We start from the raw sequence: 26,933 nt of genomic DNA, 5'->3' as shown, positions 1-26,933 counted from the left end.
CGCCCCGCCCGCCGCGCCCCGCCCCGCCCCGCGCTCGGCCGGCTCCACACCCCACCCGCCCCGCCCGCGCTCGGCCCCCACAGTCGCTTGGGGGTGGCCCGGAGGGTTGAGGTGCTCGCAGTGGAGCCCTGGCCCCCGGGCCGACGGAGCTGCACGGTAGTAGATGGGGGTGTGGCCGTGGCCCCGACTCTGCTCGGCGGGGCCGTTCCTGCCTTGCTGTCCGTGTGGGACTTGCACGACACCCCGTATGCTGCTTGCCCTGCTTGGGAAAGAGGCGGCTGCTGGAAAGGACCGATCGGCGGGCACGCCAGCCCGGCCCACCCCTCGCCTCCGTGAGCTTCGTCTGTAAAACTGGGTTAAGAGCCTGTCGTGCTGTGGGGGGTTCCCAAGGAAGGGGGAGATTCCTGTGCTGCGGGGCTGGGGAGAACTGGGGGTGCGGGTTCGTGCATCCGGAGTCATGCCGCATGTCTCCTGCGGGGCCTGGCAGAGTCCCTGCTGACCCGTGTGTCCCAAGATGTCCTACAGCTTAAAGCCACACTGTCCCCTTTGCCATGAACGCCCTGTCCCTTTGGCTGACTCTTCTCATCCTTTACGACTCGGTACAGATGTGGGTCAGGCTTCTCATCGCAGCATGCTTTGGCCCAGTGTCCGTGGTCCTGACCCTGCTCCGGAAGTGTCTGCAGAGCATCTGTGCCCCCCGCCCCTCCCCGGGCCCAGCTGTGTGCAGCTCCTGTCCTACCCAGCACAAGCACTCGACCCGGGTAGCTCCCAGTGTCGGGGTCCTGTTCATCAAATGCCTTCCAATTGCACAGGTCAGGTGCACACCTTACACCTTCACAGAACTTTGAGGGGTGAAAAGGGAGATTTTACTTGTGTTCCTCATTCAATGGACAAGTATCAGTATCTGGGTGCCCCTGTGGGCCAGGCAGTGGGACCAGAAGCCAGCAACATAGATGGGCCTGGATCTGATGCTAGGGGCGTAGAGTGAGTTGTGGGGAGCAGGCAGGGAAGGCCTGAGTGAGAGGCGGGAGGGCTGAGAGGGGAGGGTGTTGCGCTGCTGAGGGGGGTGAGGGCCTGAAGGGGGAGGTCAGAGGTCAGAGGGCCCTGGAGGACAGACTGCCTCTCGAAGCTGTACCCAGAGGCCTGGCCGACTTGACTGCAGAACCCTGTGACTGCCATGTTATCAGGCCAGGCAAGCAAAGGCAGGGGCCCGGAAGTCCATAGGGACAAAGGAGGCAGGCTGCTGCTTATTCAGCCCAAATAACACTCCTGAGAGGTGGGCACAGGTGAGGTCAGGGAAGCTCAATGAAGATGGGCCAGCACCTGGTCCAGGCCACACACAACCACCTGACCCCGCTGAGCCCGCCTGTTGTCTCCGCTGTGGGAAAATGCAGGTGTGGGCAGTTGGCAGTGGGTGAAGGTCAGTGCCCTCCCTGCCCCCTCGGGTCACTCTACAACTCCCCAATCATTCCCCCATCTCCTCTGGCCCCTTGGGCCTGCTCTCCACTCCCCTGGCTTCTGCCCCTCGGCACAGAGCATCCCTGAAGTCCATGGATGGAGTCAGGTGAGCTGGGCAGTTGATGGTGGAGGTGGGATTTGAACCCAGGACCCTCTGCCCCCTCACAGCCCTCAATATATTGGGCTTTGGACCACATGCCTTCCTTCCCATAGAGCTTTCTACAGGCAGGCATCCCTCCAGGCCATGCAGAAACGTCCTGGGCCCCATTCCCCAGCCTCCTTTGCACATCGAGGCCCCGCTTTCCATGGGGATCAAAGGGCTTGAGTACCAGCCTGACCCTGGTGCAGTCACTGAGGTCACTGTCTTGCTGGCCTTCTCTGGGTGCTGGGCCTGCTGGGCCTGTCTCTGCCCCTCTTCCCTCTTGCCTGTCTGATGCAGAGTGACCCATCCCCTTCAGAGCACTTGCTGCTGTGGGGCACCAAGACCCTTCTTCAAGATGAAACAGAGTCTCAGAGAAATGATGAAATAATACGTGATTGTCCCAGTAGATGAACTCATTCTAGGTACTCAGTCAATCCCCAAGACACAGAATCCTGAGGTCCAGGCTGCAGGGAGTTTGGCCAGAGGACACCAGGGCTGGCTGTCATCACATGTCACAAGTACATCAGGGTGTGAGTGACTGCCACTCCTGGACAGAGACTGCCTCCCTTCCTTGTCTGTCTGCTCCTGCTCAAGCCCCTTCTCCCTGGCCTCCCTCTCTATCCTAACCTTCCTGAAACCCCTCCTGCCATCTCTCTGTCCCCCCCTTGTCAGCTGACTTCTGAGCTGTGTATACAGTCTGGGCTTGGGTCAAGGCCAAGGGCAGCAACAGCCCAGAAAGAGTAAAGTGCCCGGTGCCTGGGGAGAAGGGCTGGCTGAGGGGCGAGTGCACAGGGCTCCACCCCCTGGCCACGGTTGGGGAGAGACACTGGCTGCCATTGAGCTACCCTTCTGGACCCCAGTTCTGACCTCTGCCCCTCCTTCCAGATCTGCTCTTGGCTTCAGGCAGTCAGCTGGAGCCCCCTGCCAGGAGGAGGGGTTTGTCTGAGTTCCTGTAGTTCCCGCTTCTGTGCAGCCTGCTGGGCAGGGGGCTGGGAGGGAGGAAAAGGAAGCAGGGCCTAGGGAAGCCCCAGGTTCTGCAAAGAGCTCATGTCAGGGAGAAAAGTAAGGTCTGCCCAGAAACCTCGGGGCTTTCAGAGTTCAGGGATTTTGTAGGCCGTGGGCCTGTTTGTCAGAATGGGACAGGGGTGGTTTCCTTTCCTGCCCGTGAGCCAGCGTAATAATGCATGGCTGCTGGCCATCCTGAGGGCGCGGCGCCAACCAGGGCGGATTACGGCACACCGCTGGGCTGCCAGATCCAGGCCAGCAATACGCAGATCCACGCCAGCGGTAATTACGTATTTAATTTTAAAGGATCCAGTACGCTGGTATGGCCACGAAAGATCCGGCAAATTTTCACGCCAGTGATCCGGTACGCAATTTTGTGTGTGTGGGGGATGTGGGGGTGTGTGGGGGGGATGTGGGGGTGTGTGGGGGGGTGGGTGTGTGGGGGGGGTGTGGGGGTGTGTGGGGGGGATGTGGGGGTGTGTGGGGGATGTGGGGGTGTGTGGGGGGGTGGGTGTCTGGCATGGGGCATTAAGGGGGTCACAGGAGGCTATTCAGGATGGAAAGGAAGGCCACGGGGTGGGTTTTTTGTCTGGGGGCAGCAGGGGTTCCCCTTTCCCAGTCTCTTGGTCCTCTGGGCACAGCTGGTGCCTCTTCAAAGGCCAGCTTAGGTCACTTCCGCTGCCCACAGCACAGCCCTCCCCCGGCCCCCTGGCGGGATGACCTGCACTCGGGACCACTGCAGCTGAGGCTACCTTTGCTTCTGGGGGTGTGACTTGCTGAAACAGGCTCTTTCTCCGTCCTCCCCAAGACTGGGGGCCTCCCATTAACCCACAGAACGCCTGGTTGCCAATGGGGGCAGGTCGGGATTAGGGGTAGGCGTGTCCCTGACCTGTTACTTTCACACTCACCCACTTGCGTCTCCCCACTTTTTTGGGAGAGGCCCCACTCTCTGTACCCTGATGTCTGTGAGGTGCATGGGAGAGGCAGCGTCCATACTCCCCGCTTCCCTCGGGGATCCTGGGGAGCGGCAGCAGAAAGACCAGAGCGCCTTCGGTGAATTATAACTTTATGTGGGAGGCTGCGGCGCGTCGCACACTTTGGGTCGCCGTCACCGCGGGAAGATGCTGCCATCCACGTTCTCCTCCAGGATGGTCTCCACGCGCCTCCGCTGCCGGGAGGAGAGGCTGGGGCCCGGCGTGTGCGGAGGCGGGCGGGGCCCCCTCTCCCCTTCCCGCCCCTACCGGGGCTTGTCGGCACCTCTTGGCGGTCCAGGGGGTCCGGGATCCGCGTGGGCTTCAGCTGCGGCGGCAGGAACAGCTCCAGCCGGATGGCGGCGCGCGCGGACTTCTGCCGCTGGATGAGCAGCGCGATCTCCTCGGCCTGCCGGGCCCGGGGTCGCTGAGCGCGCGCCCCGCCCCGCCCCGCCCGGCTCCACGCTCCGGGGGCGCCCCCTCCTCACTCCTGCCCCCCGCCTCGCCTCACCCGCATGCGGGTGTAGCGCAGCCGCAGGGCGCGGACTCGCCCGCGGGCCTCCGCCGCCTTGAGGACGCCGAGGAGCCGGTTCTGGCGCTCAGCGGGCAGCTCCAGCGACTGCGTCCACGTGCGCGGGTCGGGCATGCGGTACCCCGGCTCCACCGACGCGCACGGGAAGGTGGAGGCCGCCGCGCCCACGTCGTCCAGCAGGTCGCCGAAGAGCAGATGGCGGTGACGCTGCGCAGGGAGCATGGCCGCCAGCCCCTGCGGCGTCAGGGCCCAGCCCGGCTTGGGGGGCTCTGTCGCGGGCGCCCACTTGGCGCGCCCCTCACCCCGCGCCGCGCCTGGCGCGCTCTTGCCGCTTCGCTCCCGCGGTTCCTTGCGCCCGCCCTCCTTCGCTGGCGGCGGCATCCTCCCGCGCTGCGGGGGGAAGAGGGCGTCCCGTCGGAACCGGGGCTGGCACCGGGCCCCTCCCGCCCTCGGCAGGGCCCCACCGTGCGCCCCAGCTCCCGCCCGCTGGGCTCTCCGCAGTGGGTTTTGAGTCCCGCACCCCCAGCCTCTGAGCTTTGCCCAGGCGCTCTCCCTCTCCCGAGCGCACGTCCCCAGCAGCTCTGCCATCGGCTGATCCTGCTCAGTCCTGCAGTCAACTAGAACTTTCTGATCAACTCAGTTGTAGGAAGTATCTTTCCTACCCTACAGACTGTGCTGTTGGAATTGAGAAACTGCCGAGACCACCCCCCACATGGAGACCTCTAGGTGACGCCTGGGGGACCTTCGTTGTGCCCCTATGTCTGTGGTCCCCGACAGTCAGGGTCTCCCACCAGACAGTTGGCTCTTCCCGTTCGGGGCCTAGATGGTTGTGGGGAGCAGAGCCTAGGGGGCAGGTGACAGAGGAGGGAGGGTCCAAAAGTCCAGCTGGCTCCTTGCTTCCTGGCCCCAGCCTACATCTGCCACCTTGTCCAGCCAGGGCCGGGCTCGCTGTGCCAGAAGCAGAGCCACTGCCAGCCCCAGCGGCTGCTAACGCCCCCGCCCCTCCTTAGCTCCAGCAGCCGAGGCCTAGTCCCCACCTCTTGGTCCCCGCACCTCCTACTTGCTGCCTTCTCCGGTCGGTGGAACCTCCGCGTAGCCCAGACTCTCTGGGGCTTGTTGACGCGGTTGCCCAGCAACTGGAGTCCTGCCCCTCCCTCGACCAGGTGGGACGGGTCGGGTCGTGGCGGGGGGCGGGGTCCCCTCCGGAGGGCCCTGAGTTAGAGCCTCCTCATAGGGGCCATCGGGGCATAGAGGCATAGAGCCGGCTTCTCCAGCTTGGGTGAGCGTCCTTTCCAGGCGGCGGCAGACGCGCCATCCTAGGGGTTGTGGGCCCAGGTTCCTGGCTTGAGGGGTCTTTGGGGTTAGTTTTGTGGGTGGGGCCCTCGGCCATGAGGAGACCTTTGTGGTTCAGGCCCATTCCTTTCTGATGGCCAGGGGGCCCTGGCCCCAGCCACTGGTGTTCACAGAAAGGGATAATGGGGCAGAACTCAGGACCCCTCACCTCTTCTAGGGCAAGTTTGGGGTCTCAGGGGTCCAGGTGTCCCCCAGGACCAGAGCTGGGTTTTGCTGAACCCTGTGTCTTGGGATCTTGGGTCCTAGGTACTAGATTTTGGAAATCTATTTGTGCATTTCTTTATTTTGTAACTAATTCTCAATTAACTAATCATTTTATAATTTCTTCATAAGTGTGTTCTAGAATTTACTAATTTCACGTGCTTATTCCACACTTTAAATTAGGCAAAGATTAGTGCATAAAGCCCAGTCTGTTACGTATCTGTTACTTCCATGAGACGTCTGTACTCTCTCTACATTCACAGACCTGCCGCTGGGGCACCTTGCTGGGAGTTGGGAACCTGGGAGTCTGGGAGTCGGGCTGTCCTAGCTGAGAAGCAGGGTCTTAGCTGAGGCTCCGGCCTTTTTGCAGGAGGCTGTTGGGTGTTCCCATTGCTTTCGGGAGACCGCCCCGACCTCTCAGTAAGAGGGTAAACTTTGACATTCAGCCCTATGACCCCGAGCCGGCACCCCATCCTGTGGCTAGGCCCATCCTTCCAGCCCTCAAGCTTTTACTGCTCCCCAGAAGGCCCTTCCTGGTGCTGTTCCCTCCCCTCCTGCAGGTGCCTTTGGGGTCCTGCCTGGGCTGCAGCACCAGCCTGGCTTGAAGAAGGTCCTTGGTTTCTGGAAGTAGCAGTGACTGCGTAGGGATGCTCACCCAGCAGCTGTTTCCTCCGGGCAGCCTTTGTCCTCCCATAGGGGTGAGTCCTTTGAGACAGGGACCTGGGCCATCCTCTCAGCTTCCCTGGGTCCGGGCCAGGGGGACACATGGGTGGGACACTTTCTGGCTCTTGGTGTTTGTGGGGGAGTTAATGCTGGGAGTAAGGGAATGTTCTTCTGTTCTGCACAAAGGGGCTTGTAACCTTCTTCTGTTTTAATAGGACTGGAAAACCTTGACACCCCCTAGTCCATAATTCCCAGCAGGTTCTCCCGGGACCTACCTGTCTCACATTCCTCACCCCTGCCGTTTCTCCACACATTTGCAGTTCTTCAGGGAGGGAGGCGTTCTCTGTGTGTTTGGGGTCCAGGAACTGTGAGGGACCCAGCAGGCCGACACCTCCCATCTGTTTCCGTCCCCAGGATTCACGTGTTTTTCAAGGGCTAACGGAAATGCTGAGATCTAAAAGCATGTTTATTCCTGCCAAGGCCTGACAATGAACCTTCAAGTCAAATTAGTAAGCTTTATTAATGACTACAAAGTTTAACATTATATTGAGAAGCTACAACTCAATTTTTTTGTCATTGTATATAAATTTTGTAAAGTTAAGATCACAAAGTAATTTATTCTGATGAAACTCAGAATTGTTAAAATTCTTTCACTTTTTAAATAGTACAAATGTATGGCCTGGTGACTGGCTTCCCCACGGGATGGCTGCTCTGTGTGGGGCTGCCAGACCCTCTGCTTTGATTCTTGTACTTGGCCAGCCCAGGTGAACCTGTGGAAGGAGGGGGTAGACTGTGCCTGCCCTGCGGATGGGAGTGGTGAGGACGAAGGACAGTGCTCCAGCTGCCGTTTGATTCTGAGTCACTGGATGAAGGTGAGGTGTGTGTATCTGCCTGGTGAGTAGGTGTGAATCTCACCCGGAACCTAGGCCTGCCCAAATACCCAGGAGCTCCAAGAGCAGCCTGTGTCAGGCTTTGACCGTAATTCGTGGACGCAAGTTCTGTGCTGTCATTCATGTGTCACTGTATCATGTCTTGGGCTATCCCTAGTATGCTCGCCTGTTGTTTTGCCTGCTTAGGACATGTGTGTTTGAGGTTGTCTTGCTCCCTCATATAACATATGTCTCTTGCTATCTCTTGCATGACGTATATGTTCCATATAGGACCCTGATTCTACCTTCCCCCTTCTGGAGAGACCACCCCATCCTTGGCAGGTTGGAGGAGGGCAGGTCTCTGTTCGGGGTCTAGAGAAACCTGGACCGTTTCATCTGCACCACCAGCTCTCCTCTGTGGGAGCCTTTCTGGGTCTGGGGCTGGACCCCTGCCAACCCCAGGGAGCATAGTCAGTGTCACACCTGGCCACTCCCCTGGCCAGGTGACCAGGCCTGTCCTTTCCTCTAAGACTGTGCCTCTGAGGGGCCAGGCACCTGTCTCCTGTGGGTCTCTGCGGGGTCCGTTGACCATGCTTTCAGAGGATGCCTGCTGAGATCAGAGCTCACAGGCCTAGCCTAGCAGCCGTATTACTGAATCATGGCCAAGTTAGGAAAGTTCCGAGGGCTGGGGGTCCTGGGGCTTCTTGGAGGAGGTAGGACTGCAGCTGGCTGGGGTGGGGCAGGATCCATGCAAGGGGCCAGGATTGTGCATCGAGGCCAGGATCTCTGCATGGGGGCAAGAGTCTCTGCAGTGAGGACTTTTAGGAGGTGACAGAACCTGTGCAGGGTGCAGAATCTTTGCAGCGGGGCCAGGATCTGTGCAGTGGGTAGGATCTACATTGGGAGTCAGTGTCTGTTCAAGGGAGTGGGGAGACAGGACCTGTCCAGGGAGAGCAGGATCTGTACAGAGGGACCAAGATCTATGCAGGGGGATAGCATCTGTGTGGGGTGGGGGCACAGTCTGTGACGGAGTTCGGGGGGACTAGATCTTTGCAGGTGTGGTCAGGATCTGCGCAAGGGGTAGGATGTGTGCAGGGAGGCCAGGGTCTGCGCAGAGTGGCCAAGATCTGTGCAGAGTGGCCAGCGTCTTTGCAAGGGGGCAGGATCTTTGCAGGGGGAACAGGTTGTGTGCAGGCAGGTGCACAGGGTCAATGCAGGGGGCAGGGTCTGTACCAGGGGGCCAGGGTCTGTGTGGGTGGGGGGCAGGTTTTGTGCAGGGGGCCTAGGCTGTTCAGGGTGTCAGGGTCTGTGCAGGTGGTTTGCAGCAGGCACAAGGGAGGGAGGAGCTGCCCCAGGTTCTGTGGTTATGAACATGTCAGGGCAGGATGACACAGAACACACAGGTAGTTCAAGGGAACACATTATAAGATTGTGAACACCTGGACTGGGGAAGCCACGGCCTTCTGCTGGACACTGAACGGCTCCCACAAACGGAGTTGAGGTCTCTGTTGACTCCTGAAAGGCCAGGCAAGGCAGTGCTGGGAGCTGCCTTGGTGGGGGTGCAGGTGGCTGGTTGCTATTGCTGGGTGAGAAGGCTTGGGGTCAAAAGAGGTGGGAGTCAGGGAGCTAGGTCAGACCTCATCCCCCCTCCTTTCTTCCTGTCCTCCTTCTATCCCCAATGTGTTTTCCTCCCCCTTCTCCCCTCCTTCCTTACCCATCCTCCCTCTTGATCTCTCCATACTTCCTCCCCGCTCCTTTCCCTTTCCTCCTCCTCCCCATCTCAACCCCTCATCCTCCCCCTCTCTGGCTGTAGGGAGGAAGTTTTGGGGGTGACCCAGGTGGCAGGCAGACATGCTGAGGGAGAGGTGTCTGCAGTAGCAGGGATGAGGTGCCTGTGTCCCGCGCTCTGCCCTGGCCTCTGACACTGGTTCCTGGGCGGGGAACATGAGGTGGGGCTCCTTTGTCCTTCCCTTACAAGGCCTCAGCTCTGCCCACCCTCAGTGCCTGCAGTGCCCAGGCTGGGTCCCAGGCTGGGAGGCAGGCTCAGGAAGCTGGGGTAGGAGGGTCTAGGGTCTCCTGCTCAGACCTTGGTGAGCCCAGCTGGCGCTGGGGACTGCAGGAGTCCAATCCTGCCTGGATTTCTGCTCCCTCTCGGCTCCTGAGGTTAGGGGGCTCATCCTTGAGCTTTGCCTGGAGAGCGTGTTTGTGCATGTGTGGGTCCTCTGGGTGTCGGAGGGCCTTGGCCTGTGTCTGCCTGTTCCGGAAGGTGTCCATGCACACTCTAGGTCTACCCATGTGCCTGTGTGCACCTTGGCGTCATCTTGCACGTGTGTGGCCCGTGTGTTTGATGTGTTTGTGCATCCCTGTGAGTGTCTGCATTTCTGAGTGTGTAACCATGTCTCTGTGTGTTCACCCGTATGCCTGTCTGGGCATCTGTTTGTGTGTTTGCAGGAATGTGTGTCCCCATGTGTCCCTTGAGTGTCTCTGTTGACGTGCCCCGTGCCTTCACACGTGTCCCTGAGTCTTGGTTGCCATGAAGATGCAGGGATAAGTCCTGGGGGACAGCGAGGGATGCTGGGTCCTGGGGCATCTGCCTGTTCCATCCTCTCCTGATTTGCCAGGTATCCTAGCAACCCTGCTGCCAGTTGCCTAGCAACCAGGTCCCCACTCTTGGAGAAGGTGCTCTGAGCAGGGTCTGAGCTGTGTGGGGACAGGTCTGGTTCTCCTTCAAAGCTCGTGCAGGAAGTACGACCCCATGACGGGGTGGGAGCTGGTAATTCAGCTCAGGGGTCACCCAGACAGCCTTGACCTGTGACCTTTCATCTCAGTGGATCAGGCATGGGACCCTGAGCTGAGAAGGAGGCACCTCTAAAGGAACCGTTCAGCTGTGTGGGTGCCAGGGGCCTGTCTGAGGGAGTGATGCTCAGGCATTGATCTGGGACCCAGCTGTGTCAGAGGTGCCCTTGGCGTTTCAACCCTGTCTCTGACACTCTGACAGGCGGCCTCACACCTCTGAGGCTTCATGCTCTAGCAGTGGCCGGGTACAGTGGGGTGACTGAGCTCCAGGAGCACACAGTAGGTGCCGGGCCAGTGCCGTGTCCTGGACCCAAGCATCTTGCCTGTGTGTTTACAATGAAGCTTTGATCTGCCAAGAGCTGGCCAGGTGGGGGCATTTTGGGGTGCTGGGAGCCCAACTGCGGGGTCCGGGCCAGTCTGTCCAAGGCTGTGTCTCTGTGTGAGTCGTGGCCCCGTGTCTTTGTGTGTCCGAGTCTGTGAACATGTCTCCGTGTGTGTCTCCCTGAGACTCCGTCCCTGGGTGTGAGTCTGTGTGTCCTTGTGTGTATCTCTCTGTCCTGTGTCTCTACTCCTGTGTCTGTGAACCCGTGGGCATCTCTGTCCATGTATCCTGGGCTGTGTGTGCGTCTCTGTCTGGGGTCTGTGGGTCCGAGCCTCCTTGTTCATCTCTGTCTGTGTGTCTGTCCCCTTTCAGTGTGGGGCCGGCGCAGCCCTGGGCACAGTGACCCACCTTTCCGCAGCCCCCCCACTCCTCCAGCCTGCGTAGCCCCTCCCCCTCTGGAGCTGCAGCCTCCTCCTCTTCCTCCTCCTCCTCCCCTCTGCTTCAGGCTGCCGGGCTCACTCTGCTGCTGCGTCTGGTCTGGCGTCTGCTGAGAAGATCCTGTACTGAGGCGAGTGGCGGCTGGGCCTCTTCTACCCTGCTCTGCACCTGTGCCAGACTGCCGGCTGGCTGAGGGTGGGGGTCTCCACGGTGGTCCCAGCTCCCAAGGAGGTTGCAGAGGTAAGGACCCGAGCCGCTGGAGGTCGGGTGGGAGCTGGAGGTCCGGTGGGGGTCCTGCTGACAGACTGCAGCAAAGCAGGGCGGGGGAGCAGGAGGAAGCTGTGCTCCCAGGAGGAAGGCTGGGTCCCAGGCGTTTCTGGGTGTGTCTGTCTCTTGTGTGCCTGCGTGTGCATGAGGGCAGGTTTGGACATTTCTGTGTGTCTGTGTGTGTGACGTGTGTCCCTGCATCCCAGTGGCTGTGTGTTCATGAGTGCCTGCGGGTGGACAGTGTCCTGGGGTGTAACTGCCTCCAGGCAGCCTGTATGAGAGTCTCTAAACCGAACGAGACTGTGTCCTTGCGGGTGCATGTGTGTCTTTGTGTCCTCGTGTCTCCATGTGCCCCTGCCTGTGCATGTGTGCCTGTGTGTTCTGTGTGTGCCCGTGTACCTCCGTGCCTGTGCCTGCCCAGTGTGGGGGTCCACGTGCCTGCTGGGCTGCACGTGCTGGGTTGTGAGGCCTCGGCTGGGCGTGTGTCTGGCGCTGCAGCCACTTGTCTGTGCTCTGTCCCAGGTGCTGCACTGAGTGGATTTGCAGGGCAGTGGCATGGAGCCTCTCTTCCCCGCCCCATTTTGGGAGGTTATCTACGGCAGCCACCTTCAGGGCAACCTGTCCCTCCTCAGTCCCAACCACAGTCTGCTGCCTCCGCATCTGCTGCTCAATGCCAGTCACAGCGCCTTCCTGCCTCTCGGGCTCAAGGTCACCATCGTGGGGCTCTACCTGGCCGTGTGTGTCGGGGGGCTCCTGGGGAACTGCCTCGTCATGTACGTCATCCTCAGGTAGGCTGGGCCACGAGGTTCCTGTCTGCTGAGTCCCACACAGCTGCAGAGGGGGAAGCTGAGGCGGAGGCTGTTCTGGACGGGCCTGAGCAGGTGTTGATTTCCTGCTTCCCCCATTCAATTTGTTGGACCCTGTCCAGGAGGCAGGGTCAATCCTGAGGCCCCAGGGAGGGGAGGGGAGGGGCTGGCCCTGGCCCACCCCATTCTGTCCAGGTAGAGGCGTCACCACCCCGACCCCTGGTTTGAGCTGTGGACCAGGCTCTGTATCAAGCTGTCTGCTTCAATGACCTTATGAGACCCCACAGCGGCCCTGTGAGAGGCTCTTTTCAGCCCATTCCCCAGATGGGTGAAGGGAGGCGCAGGGGCTGGTGCTGGGACAGTCCTGAAACCCCTTCTCAGGTTCCAGGGTTCCTGCTTATGGCAGGTGTGTGTGGCTGAGCCCATGATCTGTTGGTGCTCAGAGATGGGAGAAAACTTGTGGGGGCCAAAGAGAGGGCAGCGGATAGTTGCGGTTGAGGGAGCAGTGCGGGGACAGTGTGGGGAAGCAGTGCAGGGGGATAGTGGAGGGCAGCCAAGGGGATAGTGTGGGGGCTGGTGGGGGCTGGTGGTGGGGGCGGTCGCGGCGGGGGCGAGTGGTGGGGAGCGGGTGGTAGGGCGGTGGGGGCTGGTCGAGACAAAAAGGAAACAAAAATCATCACAAAGAGATAATCAATAAAACAAATCTAAAGAGGTCGTCAAAAGAAACAAAAAATCTCAAGAAACAAATAAAAGAAACAATCACAAAGGCAAATGTAATAAAACAATAATAAAATCACAAAGAATTTCATCTAAAGGCAAAATAAAGGCTCGAGAGTAAATCACAAAGGAACAAATCTCCGAGAAAGCACAATCACAAAGAGATCAGAAAGTATAAAGAGAGATAAATAAAGAAACAAATAAAGGAAACAATCATTTCATCACAAAGGGTAATCGAAACAATCGAAACAAATCACAAAACAAAATAAAAACAAAGAAGTTTTAAAATACAAAGAGAAACAAAATCATCGCGAGAACAATCTCCGGAGAAAGGAAACAAATCAAAGGATCCCGGCTCTCGAAAGAATCGTCGAAAGGAATACCGAAGTTTCTGAAAAGATAAAGGATCCATATCTCGAGATCCTCGAAGTTTCGTCGAAAATCCGGGAACCGAAGAGATCTTTCCATCGTCATCAAAAATCATAAAAGAATCATCAAAGAGATCATGAATAAATAAAGAAATCATCAAAAGAGATCATCGAAAGAGACAAAATCGTCATCGAAATAAATAAAAAGAACATCGAGACATGAATCTCGAAAATCATCAAAATCATCGAGATCCCCTAAAAGAGGACAGCATGGGCACAGCATGGGATCGGTGTGGGGGTGAACAAGGAAACCTTCACATGGATTGTGGATTGGGCAGGTAGAAGATGGAGGTGACTTAAGCAGAAAGGGAGGGTTTTCTGGGCAGAGGAAATGACGGACCCCAAATCCATCCAGAGGAGAGAGAACTGAAGGGCCTGGGGACAGCAGGTGGGATCCTGAAGGCCCGGGTGGGGGAACTCTGTTCTTCAGGCAGTGGGGGGTTATGGGTGGTGCTTTAGCAGGAAGATGACTGACAGCTGGAATGAGGTTTCTTATTGGTCCAGGATATTTGCCTGGACCCAGAAAAAGGCAGTTCTGAAGACAGTGTCCAGGGCTCTAAAGCAAGTGTTCCCTCCTTATAACCTCAAAGGGTCCCAACCAGAGGTGTTATGTAGGTAGAGGCAGGACAGGGTAGTGGGGGTGTTCAAGCTGCCACCATCCCAGCCCTGTCCTCTTAGTGTCCCTGAGAAAAGCTGTTCCCCTCTGGGCCTTGTTTTTCCCATCTGGAAAGTGAGCAAGGTGGACCATGTAACCCCGTGTATATGTGTGTGCGTGTGTGCGTGTGTGTGCATGTGCGCATGCGTGTGTGCGTGTGTGTGTATGTGTGCATGTGTGCATGTGTGTGCGCATGCGTGTGTGCATGTGTGTGCGCGCGTGTGTGTGCGCGCGTGGGTGCGCGTGCGTGTGTGTGTATGTGTGCATGTGTGTGTGCGTGCGTGTGTGCGTGTGTGTGTGCGTGCGCGCGTGTGTGTGTGTGCACATGTGTGCAGGTGATGCGTGGTCAGACGAGAGAGTGGGAAGAACAGCTGCCCCTCCCCAGAGCTGACTCCTAAGGGAGGCTCCACGGAGGTTGCTCCATGATGTGCATGTCCCTTCGTGGCTGGCTGGCGCGTCACGGCTGAGGAGTGCGGCGGCCTGGGGCAGTCCCTGTGCTTGAGCACCTTTCCGGCTGTTACCGCTTCTCTACTGTCTTTCTCCTCTACACTGAGGGGTTCAACCTCTCAGAGGCACTTCTTGGATTAGAGCAGGCAGGGAAGGTCATGTTGCTGGGCAGAGTCCCCAGAGAGAGCGATGCTCAGGGGCTGCTGTGGCCACACTGGCCCAAGAGGCAGCATGTTGTGAGCCAGTGGGCTGGGGTGACCATCCCAGGAGTCAGAAACACTCCGTTCTGAGCCCTGCCCTGCTTTTTACCAGCTCTAAGGCCTTAAAAAAACAACATAGATCCTCTAAGCCTCAGTTTCTTCCTCTGTAGAGTGGGGATCAAAGTAGCATTTTTGTAAATCTTCAATGACATAAATTCCCCCAAGAGCTTGGCACAGGTATTTGCCATAATCATCGTCATTGTTGTTTTCTCTTTGTAATTGCGGCCTCTTTGTGCTTATTCATAATCCCTCTCTAAGAGGCAGAACTGAGCCCCATATTTCCTCGAGGCAGCTAAACTGACACAGAATAGTGTCATCTCGGGTGCTGCTGCCACTGCCAATACCGCCGCCACCACCATCATCACAGTCATCACCATCACGTGACACCATCATCACCGTCACCACCATCACCACCATAATCTCCCCCCAAATATTACAACCATTGACTGATTTAACAAAAATTTATTAACCACCAACAACTTTCCCAGCCCTTTCCAGCACCTTTTCAGGTGCTTGGATACAATCATACCTTATTAGCATCCCTCCTGTCCGTGTCACCATTTTCTGTCTCCGTTGCTAGATAGCAGTGTGGACTTGGAAGCCTTTTGGTATGTTCTTATAGATTCCGGAGCTCTCAGAAACCTCTGGCAACTGTAGGGTCAGCATTTGAGTCTGTGAAGGGTCTCTGAGGGGACTCAAAAGCAAGGAGAGCAGGCTTTTTCCCTTAGGGCTCTAACCCTTCGCTCCCGTGCAGAGTCTGGGGTGTGTTCTGGTACCCTACATGCCCTGACCTCTGTAAAGCAGACTCGTGTTTAAGGCTTGGAATCCTTTTGTGTGTGTAGAGTCACTTGAAGAGCTGGTGAAGATGTCTGATGCCAGGTTCCATCCCCTGAGACTGACTCAGTGAGTCTCAGGTTGGGTCCAGGAGCTGTCACTTACCAAGCCCCCATGGGAACTCTGATGTTAAGGGACTCAGGGCCAGTGTAGCTTGCGGTGGCCAAGACGAGCCCCTTGCCCTTTGCTGCCCGGTCCAGCCGGCATAGCCAAGTGAAGCCTTTCTTCTCCCTCTACTCTGCAGGCACACCAAAATGAAGACAGCCACCAATATTTACATCTTTAACCTGGCCCTGGCAGACACTCTGGTCCTGCTGACGCTGCCCTTCCAGGGCACAGACATCCTCCTGGGCTTCTGGCCGTTTGGGAATGCCCTGTGCAAGACAGTCATTGCCATTGACTACTACAACATGTTCACCAGCACCTTCACCCTGACTGCCATGAGTGTGGATCGCTACGTAGCCATCTGCCACCCCATCCGCGCCCTCGACGTCCGCACATCCAGCAAAGCCCAGGCTGTCAATGTGGCCATCTGGGCCCTGGCCTCTGTTGTTGGTGTTCCTGTTGCCATCATGGGCTCGGCACAGGTCGAGGATGAAGGTCAGTGGGGTGTCCCCTCCTCCCCTCACCAGGCTCTCCACGGCTCCCCCACTTGCCCTCCACGTCTCCTGGGCCCACTCTGACCCCACTTCTCTCCCTGCAGAGATCGAGTGCCTGGTGGAGATCCCTGCCCCACAGGACTACTGGGGCCCCGTGTTTGCCGTCTGCATCTTCCTCTTCTCCTTCATCGTCCCCGTTCTCATCATCTCCGTCTGCTACAGCCTCATGATCCGGAGGCTCCGTGGAGTCCGCCTGCTCTCAGGCTCCCGGGAGAAGGACCGGAACCTGCGACGCATCACTCGGCTGGTGCTGGTGGTGGTGGCTGTGTTCGTGGGCTGCTGGACGCCTGTCCAGGTCTTTGTGCTGGTCCAAGGGCTGGGAGTGCAGCCAGGCAGCGAGACTGCCGTGGCCATTCTGCGCTTCTGCACGGCCCTGGGCTACGTCAACAGCTGCCTCAACCCCATCCTCTATGCCTTCCTGGATGAGAACTTCAAGGCCTGCTTCCGCAAGTTCTGCTGTGCCTCTGCCCTGCGCCGGGAGGTGCAGGTGTCTGACCGTGTGCGCAGCATTGCCAAAGATGTGGCCCTGGCCTGCAAGACCTCTGAGACGGTACCGCGGCCCGCGTGACTAGGCGTGGACCTGCCTATGGTGCCCGTCAGCCCGCAGAGCCCATCTACGCCCAACACGGAGCTCACACAAGTCACTGCTCTCTAGGCTGACACACCCTGAGCCCTGAGCATCCAGAGCCTTGGATGGGCTTTTCCCTGTGGGCCAGGGACACTTGGTCCCAGAGGAGGACCTAGTGATATCATTGGACAGGTCAGAGCATTAGGGCTACCTCCATGGCCCCAGACAGACTAAAGCTGCCCGCCTGGTGCAGGGCTGAGGTGACACAAAGACTTACCTGGAAGCAGCTGCCGTGCTGCTGGACGGCCGCGACTGGAGCCCGTGCCCCTCCCTGCCCGTGCTTCACGTGACTCTTGGCCTCTCCGCTGCTGTGTTGGCAGAACCCTGGGTGGGCACACCCGGAGGAGGAGCAGCGGCTGTGTCATCCTGTGCACCCTACATGCTGTGTGCTGTTTGCATGGCAGGGCTCCAGCTGCCTTCAGCCCTGGGACGTCTCCTCAGGGCAGCTGGACAGGCTTGGCGCTGCCCGGGAAGTCCAACAGGCAGCATTTCTTTGGGGTGGGACTTGCCCTGAGCTTGGAGCCGCCACCAGGAGGACTTGCCTGTTCTGACTCCACCTGTGCAGCCAGGGCCACCCCAGGAGAGTGTCCAGGTGGGCTGGCTGTCCCTGGCTGCAGACCCCGAGCTGGTCCTGGGCCAGCCGCACCTCTGAAGGTTTCCTGTGTGCTGCACTGTGCAGGCCTCATCCCTGACTGAGCTTGGCTCTGAGTCCAACCCCCCTTTCCCTTCAGGAGACCCACGGGAGGGCCTGGCCCATTCCCTCCAGCAGTGCAATGAACTGTCATGCTGTGGACCGTCAACCGAGCTCTGCTTCTCGGTGTGTGGCAGGTGTCTCAGGAGGAAGACGCCGCGTGACCACATGGGCAGCCTGTTGTTCACAAAGTAGAGGCCTCATTTTCCTGGTCTCGACTGCTGTTTGTAGCAGGGTGGGAGAGGATTCTCTGGGGGTCTCCACATCCTCCCGGGGGGTCTCCACATCCTCCCAGGGCTCCCCTCACAGCCTCTCCTTTGCTTGAAGCCGGAGGTCAGTGGCCGTGCAGTGTTTTGGGGGAGCTGTGTTGCGGGGGAAGCTGTGCGGAAGGAGAAGCCGGTGGCCACAGCGGAGTCCTGCTCTGGTGACGCCTGCTTCATTTACAAGCCTCAAGATGGCTCTGCGTAGGGCCTGAACTTGCCGCCCAACGAGAGGATGGCTTCACAGCAGAGCCAGCATGGGGGTGGGGCTTGCCAGGGCTTGCTTGAGCCAAACTGCAAGCGCTGTAGCGGCTGTGAGAACACTGTGGGGGTGGGAGGGGGTCTCTGTACCTCAGGGGATGCCCTGCTGTGGTCAACCAGAGAATCACCCTTCCTGGTCTACAGATGGCAGCTGCAGGTTGGTGACTTTGCAAATGCACTTCCTACAGACGAACTATTAAAAGACCTGCAACATTGTAAAAACTCATTTTTTCCATCAAGACCTTGGCCAGGTAACCTTAGGCTTCTGCCAAGAACAGGAAGTGATGGCCGTCTCACCACAGAGCCTGGGCTGCTCCTCCAGCTCTGGGGAGTCTAGGCCGTGGGGACTGTCCCTGGGGAGGCCCGTGCTGTCTCCGTGACATCTGTGGCAGGAGTCTGAGAACGGGAGCTGCCTAGCTACAGTGTTTTCTTGCCAAGGCTAAGTGTTTTGTGACTCTGTGCTGACGTAATGTGCATCTTCACGTATTTATGCATGTGGCAATCGTTACTTCCTGTGCACGCAGCCAGCCCTGGGTCTGTCTCTGGGGTAATGAAAAAGGACCCTAATAAACACCTGCTCACTGGCTGGGTATCTTCATGACAGGTGTTTCTGGCTCCTGCCACCTGGGGATTTGCCTTTGGGTGACTTTTCTGGGATTGGCACGTGAGTGGGAGGAGGCTATGGGGTTTAGGCTGAGTTCTTGCACTTGTCCTGTGCTGCTCAACAGGCTGGGCTCTGTCCTTAGTGAAGGGTCCTCCAGGAGGCTGCAACCCTGGGGAGAGTTGAAGCCAGTTAATGGTGTGTTGGCCGGGCTGTTACCTTTTCTTCACCACACACTGTTTCTCCCTAAATAACCAATGGCTGCACCTCTCCCCTGCCCCCTGGAAAGAGGTTTCCTGAGGATCCAGTGGGAGGAGGCCGCTCCCACCCAGGCCGCAGGGTTTTCTTCCCCCTATTTCATTTCAGAAGAACCCCTGCTCCTGCTCATTTCCCCTTCCTAGAGCAGATCTGAGGGGAGTTTTGGTGAAGGATGAGCAGACAGCCTCCTCTGGGGCTGGGCACACTCTTGCCGTGGACATCTGCCTCCTGGTTCCTGTTTGGCCCAGTGCAGCCCAGGCTGACCTGCAAAACAGAGCAGCTTTGGAGGGTGGGCACCGGCACACTCCAGTCCAAGCGCTTGTCTCCAGGGCATGGGCAGATGGGCAAGTTCTGTAGGGTTTTATACAGGTTTGAATGACAGACACTGTCTTATCCTGGACTGCTGTAGCAAAGCACCATAGATCCAATGGCAATAGAAACAACAGACGTTTATTTCTCACGGTTCTGGAGGCTGGGGATCAGAGATGAGGTGCAGGCACAGTCAGGTTCTGGGAAAGACCCCAGGCCGTAGAGGGCCGTCTTCTCACTATGTCATGACATGGGTTTGAGAGCTCAAGAGCGACTGGTTCCTAAAGGCACTCATCCCTTTCAGGAGGACTCTGCCGTCATGACCTGTCATCTCCCAAAGGCCCCCTTCTCCTGATACCATCAGCTTGGGGGGTGGGATTTCAAAATACGAATTTTGGAGGAACACAAATAGTTCATAACAAACACATTGCCATTAAAGCAAAAATTCAGCATCAAGGGACAATTTGGGAGGGACAGGCTGCACCGGGGTAGTCACCGTGCCCTTGGGCCCGGGAGATGGTGTGGGCTTGGTGGAAGAGGCTCACACGTGGTGCTGTCCTGTCCTCGGGTGGGAGTGGATCCAGGGCTAAGCCCACAGCTAGTGTCTTCCAGAAGGAGCCGGCCAGACGGGCCAGGGCTGTAGGAGGAGTTGGGGGGTGTTGGAGGCTGACCAGCTCCCTCGCTCTCCCCACCCCTCTGACCACACCCTGGGTCTCCTCTCCAGCCCCCGGCTCCCCCAACCCACCTCTGCTGTTGGGCTTGGTCGAGTCGCCTGGCTTTTCTGAGCCTCAGTTAGCTTCCCTGTGCACAGGGGACCGCAGAACCCTCTTTGTGGGGTTGTGGGGACCGGCTGGGGCGCCCGGGAGGGTCCGGGTCCTGTCCCGCAGGGAGGCGGGGTTCGGCGGCGGCGTCGGACCCTCCCGCCAGGGGGCGCTGTGGGCTCGGGCGGGCCCGGCCTTGGGCGCAGCGCGCGGCGGTGGGAACCGCGGTGACCAGCGGGGTCCGAATGTGGGTGGCGGGGCCGGGCCGCCCCGGGGACCAGGAGCCCAGAGCGCGCAGACGTGGCGGGCTGAGCCGCCCGGTGTGGCCCCTGCCCCGCGCCCTCCCTCCTGGCTGGCTGCGGCCTCCCCCGTCCTCGGGGGTCTCTGGGGCTCCCTGCCGGGCCGTGGTCTGCAGAGCCTGTGGCTGTGCCTGATCTGCCTGGTCCCCGAGAAGCAGCTGCGGATCCCATTGCTGGACTGTGGATGGGGACAGGAGCCGCCGAGGTCAGAAGGGGGCTGGGTTCTTTGGAGGAATCCTGCTGGGCGCCTTCTCGGCAGCGGAGACGTCCCGCTGGGGCCAGAGGGCAACCTGGGGGCCGGGGGGGGGAGACCTCGGCCCTGACCGCCCTCCCCCACCCCGTGGGGCTCACTCCCACCCCCAGCCTCTCCTGCCCGCCCCTCACTGTTCACTCCTCATTAGGCCTCACACCTGGCTTGGAGCGGGTGTCTGGGAAACAGTCTCACTTGTCTCCTCAAGGGGCTCCGGGGCACAGTAACGGGCTGCGGGCACAGTAACAGCGTGCGGGCACAGTAACGGGCTGCGGGCACAGTAACAGGCTGCGGGCACAGTAACAGCGTGCGGGCACAGTAACAGCGTGCGGGCACAGTAACAGGCTGCGGGCACAGTAACAGCGTGCGGGCACAGTAACAGCGTGCGGGCACAGTAACGGGCTGCGGGCACAGTAACAGGCTGCAGGCACAGTAACGGGCTGCGGGCACAGTAACGGGCTGCGGGCACAGTAACAGGCTGCAGGCACAGTAACAGCGTGCGGGCACAGTAACAGGCTGCAGGCACAGTAACAGCGCGCGGGCACAGTAACGGGCTGCGGGCACAGTAACAGGCTGCAGTCACAGTAACAGCACACGGGCACAGTAACAGGCTGCAGTCACAGTAACAGCACACGGGCACAGTAACAGGCTACGATCTGGCCAATAACAGCGTCGGGCACAATGGCACAGGCACAGTCACAGTAACAGTGTCGCAGACACAATGCTATACAGTCTGGTAACAAAGCGCCGCGGAGCACAATGTAATCTTGAACTGTCTTTCAGGCTTCTGAAACTTCTTAATGGCGCTGCTTCTACCAGGCACAGTAACAGGCTGCAGTCTGAGTAACCTTCCTGGGCACAGTAACAGGCTGCAGTCACAGTAACAGCGTGCGGGCACAGTAACAGCATGCAGTCACAGTAACAGGCTGCAGTCACAGTAACAGTGTGCGGGCACAGTAACAGCATGCAGTCACAGTAACAGCGCACGGGCACAGTAACAGCGTGCGGGCACAGTAACAGGCTACGGCACAATGGCTGTAGGCAGTAACAGCCTTGGGCACAGTAACAGGCTGCAGGCACAGTAACAGGCTGCTGCTTTGCGAGGTGTTACTGCAGCGCAGCCAGGAAACAACTCCAGGGACAGCTTGTTCTTCCTGCGGTGTGGGTGTTGGTGGTGGCTTAAAAATTGTCCACAGGCTGGGCTCATGCCTGTAATCCCAGCACTTTGGGAGGCTGAGGCAGGAGGATCACTTGAACCCAGGAGTTTGAGACCAGCCTGGGCAACATGGTGAGACCTTGTCTTTTAAAAAAAAAAATTGGCTGGCATGGTGGGGCACGCATGTGGTCCCAGCTACTCCAGAGGCTGATGTGGGAGGATTGCCTGAGCTCAGGAAGTCGAATCTGCTGTGAGCCGTGACCGCACCACGGCACTGCAGCCTGGTCAACAGAGTGAGACCCCTTCTCGATTTAAAAAAAATATTGAATATTGAAGCGAAAGAAAAATAAACAGTCTACAGCCCCCGAGTGTGAGCTGGACCTGTGACTTGCTTCCAATACACAGAATGTAGTAGAAGGGATGGCAAGTGGCTCCGGACACTTGGCCTCAAATGTGTTGAGGCATCCTCTTGGCTCCCTCCTGGGTCGCTGGCTCCCCCCTGGGTCGCTGGCTCTGGGGGACCCAATGCCATGTTTTGAGGACACTCAGCCCCTGAAGCATCCATGTGGTGAGGAGCAGAGGCCTCCTGCCCGTAGCCACGGGAGGGAGACTTCTTGGAAGGAGATACCCCAGCCCCTGCCCAGGCTTCCGAGGCCCAGGGCCTTGGCCAACGTCCTGACTGCAACCTCAGGAGAGACTTTGAGCCAGAACCACCCAAAAAGCCACTTTAATTCTTGAACCACAGAAGCTGTAAAATAGAAGAAGTTGTTTTAAGCTGCTGAGTTCTGGAGAAATTTGTTATGCAGCAACAGATAACTAATACAATGTTGTCAGGGAGGATAAGTGGATGGAGACAGCCCTGGCGTGTTTGGCTGGCTAGCACGGAGGAGGGGCACTGATGCAGGCCTGAGCTGAGGGGGCTCAACAGGCAGGGCCCTCGTGGCCTGGAGAGCTGGAGTACTTGGTGGATGGGTGGAGGTGGGCGTACACCGTGAGATGCCTCGTGGGCTGGTGAATGGTGGGTCCTGTGTGCCCGCTGGACAGATTGATCAGAGCTCTGGGTCATGAGGACTGAAACCAACCCCGAGCACTCACACCTCACTGCCAGGCTGGAATGCCAGGCTGGAATGCCAGGCATGGAACCAGCTGAGAGCCATGGGGCCAAGAGTCAGGGCCTGGCCACAGCACACCTGGGACCAGCCCCTGGCCCCTCCCACCTGACAGCTGCCTGCACTTCATTACCACCCTCACCCTGCCCCCACCAGAGTTTCAGCAGCTCCTGCTGGCTGATTACAAGCCCCTGGCCACACCAAGGGAGAAAGAGTTCCAGGTGCCAGCCTGTCCAAGTGACGGATGGTCCCTAGGCTGTGGTGGCCCAGAGGTCCTGGCAAAAGGGCCCTGTACCCTCTAGCAAAATATGAGAGGACCATCGGCCACAGCATGGGGGGTACAGAGGAGCACAGGCCATGGCATGCGGGCACGGTGGGGATGGGCCTCCTGCTGGAATGTCACTGGGGTTTCAGGCCATGAGAGTGGACTCCATGGTCTCATTCGGTGCAGGTGTCCTTGGCCTTTGCAGCCACACAGCATTGCTGCTGTCTGAGGCGCCCGCACTTGCCACTTCCCAACCCTGTCTTGGGGAGAGACTGTGCAACGTGGCGCTGGCCCAGGTCAAGACCATAGTTCAGGTCCCTTCCCTCCCGACCACTGTCATTAGGATCCTGAGGCCCAGAGCCTTCCGAGGGGCTTGTCCATCTGTCTGTCTCTTGTGGGTAAGTGGACTCAGGATGCTTGCTGTGTTGGGGCCTTCTGCCAGGACCTGGCTCCCTGCTGCTGTCCACCCAGGGGCTGTCCAGGAAGCAGAGACATGGAAGGTGTATGCCCACAGCTGTCTCTGTAGGTCTGGTGGCCAGTGTTTGAGGGTCTGTGTCTCACTGTGTGGAGAAGACAGCACTGGGATGTGAACAGGATGGGCACCCCCTGAAAGAGACAACCCGAACTGGGTGGTGGTGGGGGTGATGGTGGGTGCTCAGGCCCCTCAGCACCTGAACACGGTACGGAAATTCTTCCGGAAGTTGTCGTCTAGAAAGGCGTAGAGGAAGGGGTTCAGGCACGAGTTGGCGTAGCTGAGGCTGGTGATGACGTAGGACATGCTGATGACCAGTGGGGTCTGGGGCAGGTCTGTGGTCAGCACCACGACAGAGGTCAGGTGGAAGGGTGTCCAGCAGAGGAGGCACACGGCCAGCACAACGAGGACCAGGATGGTCACCTTCCGCCTGGCCTTGCCTAGAGCCTTGGCGCCAGAGCAGAGCCGCACGGCCCGCAGCCTGCGCAGCAGGTCTGCGTAGAGCACACAGATGGTGCACACAGGAACCACGAAGCCCAGGACCAACGTGTAGACACGGCTGGCCTTGAACCAGACCCGCTCGGGCCGCGGGAAGCTCAGCCCACAGCTTGGGACCTGCAGCTCATTGCTGTAGACGCCAGCAAAAGAGAAGAAGGGCAGAACCAGAACCGTGACACCCAGCCAGACACACAGGCTGGCGACCTTTGCCCCCCGGTAGGTGCGCCAGGGCATGTGGTGGGACCGCACAGTGGCCAGCACCACCAGGTATCGGTCCACGCTCATCACCGCTAGGAAGTAGATGCTGGAGAAGATGTTGTAGTGGTCGATGGCCAGCACCAGCTTGCAGAGCAGCTCCCCGAAGGGCCAGTGCTGCAGCAGGTGCTCTGCGATGTTGACAGGCAGTACCAGTGTGAAGAGCCCATCAGCGACGGCCAGGTTCAGGATGAACACGTTGGTCACCGTCTTCATCTTGGGCGCCCTCAGGATTACAAGGATGACGGCCGTGTTGCCAGTCAGTCCCACGGCACAAATCCCAGAGTACACGGCGGGCAGGAGCACATAGAGGAACGGCAGCGGCTCAGAGAAGGTGGCATTGTGGCCGGTGCCATTGTCCTGAGAGATGTTGGCACCCACCATGGGGAGAGAGAAGGAGCCCCTGCTGTCAAGGGGCTCTGGGAGCCCAGCGGCCTGCATTGTAGCTGGGACCGTTGACAATCTGTGCCCTGGGCAGGTGGGAGGTGCCTTGGAGTTGGGTATCTGGTTGGGGGCCTCCTTGGGCTGGATTCTGGGAAAGAAAAACCACCAGAAACTTGGAGATCTGATGTCTGTTAGAGCACGGCCACTCCAAGTTCTCTGGCAGAGACGACGGCCACTCTGCCAGGTCAAGGACATGGGGCCAGAGGGAGCCTGGTGGGGTGTGTGGGGGCCTCCTCCTGCCTCTTCCTGGCGATACTGTAGCAGATCAGTTCCCTTCTCCCGCAGAGAGAGCTGCTGGCTCTCCCCTGGGAAGGGGAGACGTGGATCTGCCCCTGCCCCAGCAACCCGCAAATGCACAGGCTAAGCAGACTCAAGAGGTCCCTTTGAAAACACACCTCCCAAGGTCGTCTCTGGCTCCCTTGAATCTGAAGGTCCTTCCCTCAGGGGTCTTGGAGTCTGCACCCTCCCCACACCCTCCCGAGAGATGCTGCAGACCCTGCTGGTGCAGCTACTCTTCTCTCCACTGACCTGTGCAGTGCTTCAAGTCCAGAAGTTGGCAGCCTTGGTGTGCTCCTGGTTTTGGCCAGTGCAGGCCGTCGCGGGGATGGAGCGGGAGGTGTGGTCTTCGCCCACAGACCTCCCGCTGAGGTTTCAGCACTTTCAGGACCTGCCCCGCTGGCTGCCTCAGCCCCGGCGGTGAGGTTCCCAGCCTGGTGCCTGTGCTGATGCTGGTGAGGGAGGGAGGCGGATCCCCCTCGCTGACGTGGAGCCTGGAAGGCAGGCCCCACCTTCCCCTGAGCTGCAGTAGCGCCTGCAGTCGGCTGTCCCAGGGTCTCCTCAGCACTCACTTACCCAGGCAGACTCCTCAGTGGGCGGCTGAGGCACGTGTGCGCCTGTGTGTCAGGAAGGCACTCCATACAGGGGCCTCTGGGTGTGCCCAGATCTTCGGGCAGAGGGCACTGAGGGCATCTGTGCCTCTGTCCGGGAGTCACTATGGACTTGGGCACCCTTATCTGCGTACATGGGTGTCTTGGTGGATCTTGTGCCCCACACTGTGCGTGTACATGGTGTGTGCTTGTGTGTGTGGGTGGGTGCCAGTTAGGACATGTACATGGTATGTGCCTGTGTGTCCTGTGTGTGTGTGGGTGCCAGTTAGGACATGTACATGGTATGTGCCTGTGTGTGTGTGGGTGCCAGTTAGGACATGTACATGGTATGTGCCTGTGTGTGTGTGGGTGCCAGTTAGGACATGTACATGGTGTATGCCTGTGTGTGTGCGTTAGGACATGTACATATATGTGTGCCGCCTGTGTGTGTGTGTGCCAGTTACGACATGTACATGTGTGTGTGCCTGTGTGTGTCGCGTTAGGACATGTACATGTATGTGTGCCTGTGTGTGTGTGTGCCAGTTAGGACACTTACATGTGTGTGTGCCTGTGTGTGTGCATTAGGACATGTACATGGTGTGTGCCTGTGTGTGTGTGGGTGCCAGTTAAGACATGTACATGGTATGTGCCTGTGTGTCCTGTGTGTGTGTGTGTGTGGGTGCTAGTTAGGACATGTACATGGTGTGTGCCTGTGTGTGTGTAGGTGCCAGTTAGGACATGTACATGTGTGTGCCTCTGTGTGTGTGTGTGTGTGTGCCAGGTAGGACATGTACATGGTGTGTGCCTGTGTCCTGTGTGTGTGTGGGTGCCAGTTAGGACATGTACATGTGTGTGGGCCTGCGTCTGCCTGCATGGGGGTTTCTGTGGGTGAGCTCTGCGTTGTATCTGAGTGTGTCTACGTGTCCTTGGCTGAGTGTGGGGGTCTGGGGGTCTGTATGCTCTCAGGTGGAAGCAGAACTTGTTGGCCACAGGCAACCCACCTTCTTTTTTTGTCTTTTGCTAAAAGAGGAACTCAACCTAGGCAAGCTGTGAAAGGCTGCAGAGAAAACGTCCGCATCCTGACGCGCGTCTCTCATGCCGTCCTGCAGAGGTGGTGAGCGTCGCGCTCTGCTCTGGGTTGGTCTTCGAGTCCTTCCCTTCTCCCTGCTTTTCTTCCCTGCTGGACGCACCCTGGCTTATTCAACCCCTGTGTGTGCAGCTCGGTGGCTTCTGGGCGTGCTTTGCAGGCAGTGCCACAGCTGACGCGAGCAGCCGCCAGTCTCAGGGCCGCTCCCCAGCGGAGACGTGTCAGGCCAGAGGGTCTGTGTGTTTTCTTCCCTTTCTTTCTTTTTTGAGACGGGGTCTTGTCTGTCGCCCAGGCTGGGGTGCAGTGGTGCTATCATGGCTCACTGCAGCTGTGACCTCCCTGGGCTCAGGTGATCCTCCCACCTCAGCCTCTCAAGTAGCTGGCACTACAGGCATGTGCCACCATGCCTGGCTAATTTTTGTATTTTTTTGTAGAGACGGGTTTCACCATGTTGCCCAGGCTGGTCTCGAACCCCTGAGCTTCAGCCTACCTCGGCCTCCCAAAGTGCTCAGGTTACAGACGTGAGCCACCGCACCTGGTCACTGTGCGTTTTCAGTCTGGGGAGATGTGGCTGCCCATCGAGACCGTGCCCTCTGCCTGTGGGGTCGCAAGACTGTCACCCCACACTCACAGTCTGCCT

General features: G+C 58.6%; 3 protein-coding genes across 13 annotated transcripts; 1 reads left to right on the top strand and 2 right to left on the bottom strand.

Moving 5' to 3' along the window:
• Window positions 1-65: 65 nt before the first annotated feature.
• OPRL1 (opioid related nociceptin receptor 1) lies at window positions 66-18,249 on the top strand. 11 transcript variants are annotated; one of them, XM_017944621.3, is made up of 10 exons: window positions 4,720-4,834; window positions 5,119-5,271; window positions 6,033-6,082; window positions 6,223-6,360; window positions 6,740-6,834; window positions 7,085-7,197; window positions 10,818-10,990; window positions 11,540-11,805; window positions 15,409-15,764; window positions 15,868-18,249. In XM_017944621.3, exons 8-10 carry the CDS (start codon window positions 11,573-11,575, stop codon window positions 16,389-16,391), a joined length of 1,113 nt encoding a protein of 370 aa, XP_017800110.1. In that variant the 5' UTR covers window positions 4,720-4,834; window positions 5,119-5,271; window positions 6,033-6,082; window positions 6,223-6,360; window positions 6,740-6,834; window positions 7,085-7,197; window positions 10,818-10,990; window positions 11,540-11,572; the 3' UTR covers window positions 16,392-18,249. The 11 variants fall into 11 exon arrangements, with proteins under 11 accessions (XP_021799884.1, XP_017800110.1, XP_017800109.1 ...); XM_017944620.3 differs by having other exon boundaries at window positions 6,033-6,090; XM_021944192.2 differs by lacking the exons at window positions 4,720-4,834; window positions 5,119-5,271; window positions 6,033-6,082 and adding exons at window positions 66-332; window positions 606-812.
• On the bottom strand, window positions 3,655-4,712 carry LKAAEAR1 (LKAAEAR motif containing 1). The gene is made up of 3 exons (XM_031656924.1): window positions 4,088-4,712; window positions 3,863-3,985; window positions 3,655-3,773 (listed from the first exon to the last, which is right to left on the bottom strand). The coding sequence occupies exons 1-3, from the start codon at window positions 4,694-4,696 to the stop codon at window positions 3,714-3,716; spliced, it is 792 nt and encodes a 263-aa protein (XP_031512784.1). The 5' UTR covers window positions 4,697-4,712; the 3' UTR covers window positions 3,655-3,713.
• A 3,220-nt stretch (window positions 18,250-21,469) lies between the features above and the next one.
• Window positions 21,470-25,240, bottom strand: NPBWR2 (neuropeptides B and W receptor 2). Its single transcript, XM_009215701.4, has 2 exons — window positions 24,869-25,240; window positions 21,470-24,428 (listed from the first exon to the last, which is right to left on the bottom strand). Exon 2 carries the CDS (start codon window positions 24,335-24,337, stop codon window positions 23,336-23,338), a length of 1,002 nt encoding a protein of 333 aa, XP_009213965.1. The 5' UTR covers window positions 24,338-24,428; window positions 24,869-25,240; the 3' UTR covers window positions 21,470-23,335.
• Window positions 25,241-26,933: the final 1,693 nt, after the last annotated feature.

The sequence above is a fragment of the Papio anubis genome, chromosome 16, assembly GCF_008728515.1.
Source record: "Papio anubis isolate 15944 chromosome 16, Panubis1.0, whole genome shotgun sequence".
NCBI classification, from domain to species: Eukaryota; Metazoa; Chordata; class Mammalia; order Primates; family Cercopithecidae; genus Papio; species Papio anubis.
This window is presented reverse-complemented; position numbering and strand designations above follow the sequence as displayed.